Genomic DNA, 9,436 nt, shown 5'->3' on the forward strand with positions numbered 1-9,436 from the left:
ATTATGCGTTTCGTTACAGCGGAAAGGATACAGCGCTGGCATGATTTATACCAACAAAGACGGCTACGCACCGCATCACACTGGACCACTCTCTTTTAAATTTATGTGGTTCTCCAAGATGCCTGTCAATGCAGGGGTATAATAACCCAATCACAGCTGTGGAGACAAGGAGAAAAAAATTAAGTCATCTCCAATGCTATAGTAGCAAACCTTAAGCTAAAAGAGTCACTACAACCCCCACAAGCATTTGAAAGATTGTTTCAAAAAGCTCTCCCAAGTTACTTAACATCAATCACTGGTATTTTTAAACTCACCTCCGGAAAGAGGGGAGGAAAAAAAAAAGACAGCACCCCTGCAGAAAGCACTGCAAATGATTACAACAGTATTCCAAATTATAATTGGCAGAGCACTATTTCAGTGTATGATTCACAATTTAGCAGTTTGGACTAGATGGTTCCTGCTACTTCTCTACTTATTACTATCTCTGAGATTTGAAAACATCAAACCAGCTGGCAGTTAAGCAATGTTCTCTCTGAACTGCATAACCATGAAGCGTGCTATAAAATGCCACAAACTGTCTAAAGAGAAGCTGGAAGCGTAAATGAGTACAATAGGGTCATTCCACACAGAGTGTTTGCTCGGATGGCTACGGCCATTCTGTTCTACAGATTATTTGAGGGCCTCCAGCTTGTCTCCTGTGCCCAGTGCTGTGCCCTGACGTTCCCCACCCCCCTGGCCTTCTAATGAGTCTCTAGGTCATATCCAAACAGGGAAACTTGCAATAGAAATCTACATGAAAGCCTCACTCTGCACAAAGAAACACTTAGGAAACATAATCTTTAAGAACTATACATTTTCGGTTAAAATTTAAATTCACTCTTAAAAACGAGAAGTTATTTTAGTACATTTCTTAGTTTTGGAAAGAACACCTTGACTGTTAACCATAAAATTATGATAACTGTAGGCAAAATGTCTATGATTGAGACTCCAAATACTCACACCCAATTTTTAATTAAAATACTTGTCAAACTTCAACATTTTATTCATTTAATGGGAGAAGATTTTTAATGTTAAGTTAGGCACCAAAAAGACCTTAATGAACCAAAACATTCTTCAACAAGTTATAAGGAAAATGCACTTCTACAGATTAAATTTAACAGGAAATAGCTAGGCAGCTTTGACCTGCTAATCTTACTAAAAAACAGGACGGTTATGTTGCCATTAAATAATAAAGACACAATTGTCACACCAGTTGAAAAGCAATGTTTAAAATGTCCAGTGCCACCTACGATGTCTCTTGAAATTATTGTACCAACATCTGAGTGCCTGAGGAACAGGAACCCCCCGCCTGGTGCTGGCTAGCTATATCTCACAAATGATGCACTCAATCTTTAAGGAAAAGAGAAATCAATTAATACCAAAAATCACAGGCTAGCATACCAACGGAGCAGTATTCAAAAGAGGCCTCACAGCCACTCCTCCACCTGGAGGTGAGTGGCTGCAAGGATGTATGCGTGCTCTAATCCACAAATCTGAAAGTGCTCTTCTGAGTAAGGCTTCTGCTGAGTATAGATGGTTCACAGACCATCAAGAGATTAACAACGAATTTCGGCAATGCAGACCTCCAACAGCTATTAGTAAATTTAAAACTTTCAGATCATATTCCTATTTAAAAGGCTCGGCTCTAAAATCCTGGGAGATTAACTGACAGCATTTCCAAATTCCTACAAAATTAAAATGGCAACAAGCATGCCTAACAGTTGAAATACATCTAAATGAATATTACCTCTTTTTTTTTTTCTCAAGGGGTCATGAAACTAACAGCTCATGTCATTCCTCACTCTCGCTCTCCCTCTCTCTCCTCCCTTTGCCTGTTGCTGAGAAAAATCAACTAAGATCAGGCATTCCAAGTCAATTTTCCTCAGCAGCTGAAGCCATAGGTAAAGAATTATCACATAGAGAATACTGACGTGTGTGCAAAGATATAAATAAGTAAAATTGACTAGATTTGTATGCATGTGATGTCAGACTCACAAGTGAGAGACAACTGAGGAGAGAAAGCAAAAACACAAAAAGGAATTTAAACTGCCATGCTGCCAACCCTGGGATTTGCCAATAAAAATCAAATCCATTGAGTATGCATGGTTCTTGGCTGCTCACTGAGAAGGAGAATTCGAGGAAGCTTGTCACTTCCCATTAAATGTCTTCTTCCTTCCCTTTAAATAAAGGCATGGCAGAGTCTGATAGCAATATCTTCAGCACAGTGAGGCTCCACCATTGGAGAGCTCAGCAGAAGTATGTCTGGGCTTCTTTTCTCTCTCTCCCGACTTTTTTATTTTAACAAGAGATTGTTAAAATCATGCCTGTGTAACATTATATGCAAACATCACCCTGCTTAATCGGAGGGCTCTCTGATGCAAAATAATATTTCTTGGGATAGATTTAAGTCACTTCCCAGTGACCAGTTACAGCATACCAAGCCAAAACCAGAAGAAGTTTGTAAAACATCAGTATTAAGTCATCACTTTTTCAGGGTAGTGTGTTTAATTCAGTGATGCACTAAGAGGAACAGTTAAATCAAATGTTTTGCAAGGAGAAGGGGCTGAAAAAACACAGCAATTGAATGAGATGGACTTTCATGGAAAAATACTACAGGATAGGCAATGTTTCATTCAATAAATCCTTAAGCTCCTGTAATATGTCTGGTTCTTGATTATTTGCGGGGGATCCCACCCTCAAAGTAAGCACAGAAACAATTCAATACAATAACATATTAGGGGTGGCACTGACAGGGCCTAGTGGGCGGCCCTGTCTTCTCCTGGCATGTGCTGAGTAGAGGGAGGGTGCTGGAGTGTCGGGAAAGTGGCACAGAAAAGGTGGCCCCTGAGGCAGAAGCCAAATTCAGCAGGTCAGTGGTGTGGAAAGGGCTTTCTAATCCAAGGGAAAAATTGGGGGGAAAGCATGGACATTGCAAAATACCCACTATCACTGGGAAATTGTAAGCTTTAGGCAAAAAGGGAGCTTCAGAAAGACTCTGAAGGAGACAAAAGTTGGCAAGGGTCATATTATAGAGATTACCCTGCAGACACCGGGGAATCAGGAAATAATGCCATTGCATTTGTAGTAGATAGAGAGAGGCGCTCACTCTTACAGTGCTGAGTGTGCAACAACATATGATGGGGAGAGGGGAGTAGCGGGTGGTCGGAGTACAAAATTAGAAGCAGAAAAAGAGACAACTGAAAATTCCCATCAGAGTGGTAGAGGGCCTGAACCAAGAGACAGAGGAAACATGGAAACTTGGGAGGTGAGAGCAGGAGGAGTCTTGCAGGGCTCTCCAGGAACTGGGTAAACGACTGCCTGGCTAACCTGGAAAGATTTGGTTTTTTCTTTTTATGTTAAGTATTAGTTTCATAGGTATGAATATAATTTGGTTACTTGCGATTTTCAAGTCAATTTCCCTAGTTATTTTACCCACATGATGATGGCTATCTTTTTCCTCTATTCATTCCTCAGAAAGATGCCTTTGCAGCCTCTGTAACGTTCAAGAGGTTTCTAACTCTGATTCTAATGTACTGCACACATTGAGAAGTTAATCAACTTGAAACACCAGCCATTATTAAATTAAAAATAGAGAACTAAGAAAAGGAAAATGAGATCAAAGGAACTGTACCAGAGTTCTCTACTGGGTGTCCCTCTAGAAGCACCGCTACCAAATTTTCCAGCACTAGGTGATAGGGGAAGACAGCAAATAGCCAGGGACCCTTCTGTCTGCATGTAGAAAGTGGCGATTCTGGAGAATCTCCAGAAGGTAGCTGCTCTGTCTATGAATATTGGTTGGATAGGAAAAGCAAAGGACAATTATCAGTTTTTCTGACTTAAGATGGTAAAAGCCTAGAGAGTTTTGAAAATGCATACAAGCACATATACACAAAAACATATACATACTTCTAACACACACAAACTTGTATACACTATGTTTCTTATATCATTAACTTCTTATCTCCTTGATATTGTCCTTAAAATTGGGGGCAGGAGGTCCAAGAATCCATTTTCCACCTTTGACAACTTCCACAAATCTGGTATCTTCACTCTCATCTACTAAAATGCCACGACTCACCCAACAAAATCAGTAGCAGAGTTAACTGGAATCTAGATTTCCAAATGCCTCTCTACTTCTGTGTGCCCAGATACCTCGTGGAACGCACTGCTTTCAGGAGAAACACTTAAGCCAGAAATGTAAACGTAAATCCCCCAAATGGAGAAGTATGAAGTTAGGTTTGTAAGTGTGCCAAACCTAGTGGCTGGGAAAAGGAAGGAAAGCAGGGACAAAGTAACTGAAATGTGGCATTAACATTTGGAACTTTCCTTCCTAAATATGAGTTTGTGGCGAAAGTGGCCAAGCCACAGGGACAGACGCAGCCCCTACTCCTCTCCTTAGTGGAGGTACAATGAAACCTCAGTCAAGTTCTCCTGCCCCAGCCACAAATGTCCAACACACAACAGCATGTCCCATCCATGCCTGGCACTTCATCTGCAAGCTTCAAGAGAGGCACCCTGAGTCGAGGGGAAGTGTGAGCAGCTTCCTCTTTCCCCTTCTCCAGCCTGTGACGCCAGACCCAGCTGCACCACTCACCGGCTCCAAGACTCTGGGCTCAATGACATCCTCGCTTCATCTCAGGTTCCTCATTCCCCCAAAGCAGGCACAACGCCAAAATCTCACTCCCAAAGTTGCTCTACAGATCCCTGGGGTTAAGGGATGTGCCTAGAACATTAGGAGGCAGTCAATAAGTAATAGTTTCTCTCCCCTGACCTTCCTTTTGTCTATTCTGAAAAGATATGTTCTTCTAAATCCCAAAAAGCTTCACCTGGTAGCCAGATAGCAGCTATACCATACAAGAAAATAAACAAACTAGAAAAGGATGATGGGAAAACTTAATTTTTCTCTTTTGAGTTTATATGAAAGAAAAGAAAATACATGAGGACTAGCAGACACAACAGAGAATGATAAAATATCACTTATGCTTTCTCCTCTATTTGGATGAGTTTGCCTAGTCTCTCAGAAAATGTCAATAACCCTGGGGAAACTATGAATCACTGCCTTTCTAAACTTTTAATGTGAATATTGTAATAGAGACATCGACACATAAACCACACTGAAACCTTACCACAACATGCCTCTCCATCCATGCAACTGTCCAGTAGGTTCCACGAGGTCATTCTAAAGCATCTCACACCTAACTCCTCCCCCTTCGAACTCTAGCTCAAGGATGGAAGTCAAGAAGGATCTACATTATATTGCAAGGTATTGGTGTATTTTAAGTATGAGACACCAAACGGACATTCCAAAAAGCAATTTTCTCCCTTGATCAGACTTTTCTTCTACCACACAATGACAGCTTCCTTCTATTACTTTCTTTTATAAAATGTTACTAATCTATTGGTCTCAGTCATTAGAAAAAGCTAAAAAGTATCCATTATGGAAGCTCTGCATTAAGAAGGCTTTCTGAAATGCTCCACTTTATCCATTCCATCTTGTCCACCAAAAAAGATCTAAAATAACTACTGAAATAGGATGACTTTAAGCAAAGAGAATCTACTTATTAATCTCTTTAACTATTCTTTATCCTTAAACTACATCTGAAAAAAAGATACCAAAAAAAAGCATGTACAAATATCTAAGAAATAACAACACGAAGTTTTAACTTGAGTAACATTACTCGAGTAGTTTCCATCTACTTCAAAAACAAGGCCATAATACACACACATCTAACCCTTAAAACCACAGTGACGATGACCATCAAAATAATTCAGAGTAAGACCTAACATGAGGTGGGTTGAAGAAAAGACAAAATCAAGAAGTGAAAAGCTTCATCCCGAAGGAAAGCAAGACTCTTTTAAGACTAAAATTTTTTTCTTTTTTTTAATTTTTCAAAAGGAACACTTACTAGGAAACTAAAGGGAAACCAAACAGAATGCAAGAGAACAGAGGCAGAGTTGCAGATGGGCTCAGGGAGTTCAAATTCAAAAACAGCCTCTGGCCACAGCTGGACTGGCTAGGCAAAGCTTTCTAGACACAAAGCCACCTGCCTGCCATGCAGACAGGCTTCTTTGCCTGTTGGCCCCTACAAAGCTAGCTTGTATTTCATACCAACAAACCAGTAACATAGTCAGTAGTACTCAGGGCTCCTAGCTCTCTGGGCAGGAAGATCTTTGGGGGGGTGGGTGGGGAGAACAGTAGGCACAGCTACCCCAGGATCTCCTACCCAGGCTCTCAGTGCCAAGGACATGTCAAAGTTTATTAGGATGGCTGCTTGAAACCTATCAGGGCCAGTCCAGTTTCTCTGGGACTACTCTTCTGGGCTCATCTGCCTGGCTCTAGAGACAGTATTTCTGCTGGCTATCCTGCTGGCACATGTCCTCATGCTTTGGTTCGAAGCACTGGCATGGTGGAGGATGTCTCACTGGGGTGGAATAGGCAGGGTGGAACTTTGGGCAAGGAAAGTTGAATTCTTCTCACATCATCAGACACAGGCAGAATCTTGGCTTCTCTTTGGATCCCGGCGGTTGAAAGCCAATCAGAGATGGAAATGGACTACGGCAGGCTGGGGAATGCGTGAAGCTGGAGTGCAGTAACACTGCCTCACACAACCAAAGGTCTCTTTCCTTTTTAGATGTGAGATCAGCGTCGGGTGTCTTGCACCAGGGAGCTGGAGCAGTAAGAACTTTCTGAAGTCATGCAATGATCCTGCTTCTGCCCAGGTCGTCCCACAGCGAAACGTTAATTCAAATGAAGACAATGAGCTTCCTAGGATTGTATCTTGGAGGAATGGTGCAATGTGTGGTTGGAGTACCTTGCACCCATTAGAGGAGAGAGAGAACCACTAGATAACGACTTAAAATTTTAAAGTTCATAAGTCAGACAGAAATCAGACACAAGAGTACCTACTCTGTGATTCCATTTATATTACATGGTGGAACGGGCAAAAATAATCTAGGGACAGAAAGATCAGTGGAAGCCTGAGGCCGGGGGTGGGGAACGGACTGCAAGAGAGCACAAAAGAGTCTGTGGGTCAAGAAAATGTTCTATGGCCGGACGGTGGTGATGGGTTATGAGACAGTGCGCATTTGCCTCAACTCATCGAACTGTCCATTTATTTTTTTTTAATGATTTTTTTATTGTATTATGTTAATCACCATACAGTACATCCCCGGATTCCGATGTAAAGTTCGATGCTTCATTAGTTGCGTAACACCCAGTGCACCATGCAATACGTGCCCTCCTTACTACCCATCACCAGTCTATCCCACTCCCCCACCCCCTTCCCCCTGAAGTCTTCAGTTTGTTTCTCATAGTCCATAGTCTCTCATGTTTCATTCCCCCTTCTGATTACCCCCCTTTTNATTACCCCGCTTTTATCCCTTTCTTCCCCTACCGATCATCCTTAGTTCTTATGTTCCATAGATGAGAGAAATCATATGATAATTGTTTTTCTCTGCTTGACTTATTTTGAACTGTCCATTTAAAACAGGTCCACTGTCCTACGTTTACATTAAAGCTGAAAAACAAGTACTGCTCAGACAATAGCCACACTCATGTGCCCTCCTTCCTCTCTAAGCATTACAGAAGCCACCTACACATACCTGAGGCTGTGCCACAGCATGGCGGTACCCACCACGCTGAAGAGAAGATACTTGCGATCACGTCAGGTGGAAAGAGCGTCACATTTCTCTGAATCTGAAGTAAATTTAACACTAATGCAAGAAATACTCCAATAAAAAATAGTACCACTCCACGAATCATCAAGTTCACACTCCTGCTAGTGACGGACGAAATGTAGGGGCCACGCTTTTTGGGCCCAGGTGACTCTGTCTCTCCTTCTGCCATGGTTTCATAAGTTCAGTAAACCGGCAACGGGGGAAAAAAAAAAGGCTTCCCAGCTGAAAAGCCAACTGTCTGTGAATCAACGCAGACTGGAGTTTGGACAGTTACAGCATCTTATCCTGGAAGAGGATCTACCAGAAATCCTGCAAGAGATAAGAAAAAAGAAATCAATGTTTGTCTAATAAATGATCATACAATTTTTCTGATTTTAATACTAATTAATTTCAAAGTACATTTTATAATTAATAATAAAGTAAATTTCAAAGTACATTTTAATACTAATTAATTTCAAAGTACAAATAATGAAATGACAAGCTTATCTATTTATTTAAATTAGTTATTTACTGAATAAGAAGTGGTTTAAAAACATTCTTATATGCATGATATAATAAAAAAGTGTTACACTTATATTTACCAGGACAGAGTAAGTGATCTTCGAGGCTCAAAGGTTAGAATAATAATAACAGCTTGCTTCGCTTCAAAGAAAAGCAAAGCAGGTTACCTGAGATAGTTCTACCACAATCTGGAAGCTTAAAATCCCGGTTTCTGTTTTCTCTACCTAAATCGCCAAGCCCATCAGTTAGAACACATGGACTTGGAGATTTAGGTAAAAATCTGTATACTTTATCAAAAAAATAAATGAATTTATACAGAAAATCAACATATTCTAACTGAAAATTCTGTACTGCTCACAATAAAATGTGACTTGCTCATGAGGATGACCTCATGTCCTCCACAGGGGAACAAAATATTTTCATGTTTAATGGTTACGTATTTGAATTTTTGCACCAAAGCATCTTACAAAACACAGACTGCCACCCACTTCCTACATACACACCAAGCACAGAAAGCAGACCTGACCTACTCTTGGCAGGGCCACAGCTGTGTCCCACCCCTGCCAGGACCCAGTCAGCCCTCTGTTGCAACCACAGAGCTACTGTGACAGAGCTGCAATAGGAAGCAGAAGAAAGGAAGCTAAGAAAATGAAGAGTAACCTCACGGCTAGACTGTAAGGAGTTTGAACCACGTGGCTGCTGAAAGCCACGGAAAGTGGTCTTTCTCTTGTGTGCATCCGGTTAAGACAAAGAACACTGGACACTTTCTGTGAACACAAAACCCATGTGTAAACTGGTGGTTGGGGAGAGGGGTGCTGACTTTAGAAATAATCAGTATGAAAAAGCAAGTACTAGTAACTCTCATAGCCAATCAGTTCCATGTGATAAACACAGACAACAGACTGGTTTTTGGTTTTGTTTTTCTTTTGGTTTTGTTTTTTTTTTTACACCGAACCTCCGTCACATCCAAAGCTCTGAGCCCAACACGCACAGGGGGACGTCTGTCCTCAAGCTAGTCCTCGCAAACCTGACTTAGTGCATAGCTTCACTGAGCCCTGTAGCTTAGAGGACTACAGAAAACCGTATGTCTTACAGCTGATTCATGGACAAAAACACTCTGCACACCAACTGAAAATGCCTAGAACCCATCTGGACCTGATCTGGTCTTGCAGACTCTTCCTCGCTGTGCTAGCCAGCAGACCAGCACCCAGGTGTTCAG

General features: G+C 41.4%; 1 protein-coding gene across 9 annotated transcripts in view; it reads right to left on the reverse strand.

Annotated features, from left to right (window-relative positions):
* INSIG2 (insulin induced gene 2) overlaps nt 1-9,436 on the reverse strand; it is a 32,123-nt gene that overhangs the window by 18,008 nt on the left and 4,679 nt on the right. For 8 of the 9 annotated variants that reach the window (XR_004623437.1, XM_034654423.1, XM_034654421.1 and 5 more), the window contains exons 2-3: nt 7,642-8,025; nt 32-156 (exon numbers count right to left, since the gene is read on the reverse strand). Coding sequence is in view for 8 of the 9 variants with exons in the window: in XM_034654423.1 (XP_034510314.1) it covers nt 32-156; nt 7,642-7,885 (369 nt within the window). In the remaining variant the exon portion in view is untranslated. Of the gene's footprint in view, nt 1-31; nt 157-4,633; nt 4,763-7,641; nt 8,026-9,436 lie in introns of those variants that run through there. The other variant, XM_034654424.1, reaches the window with a different exon arrangement.

The sequence above is a fragment of the Ailuropoda melanoleuca genome, chromosome 2, assembly GCF_002007445.2.
Source record: "Ailuropoda melanoleuca isolate Jingjing chromosome 2, ASM200744v2, whole genome shotgun sequence".
Lineage (NCBI taxonomy): Eukaryota > Metazoa > Chordata > Mammalia > Carnivora > Ursidae > Ailuropoda > Ailuropoda melanoleuca.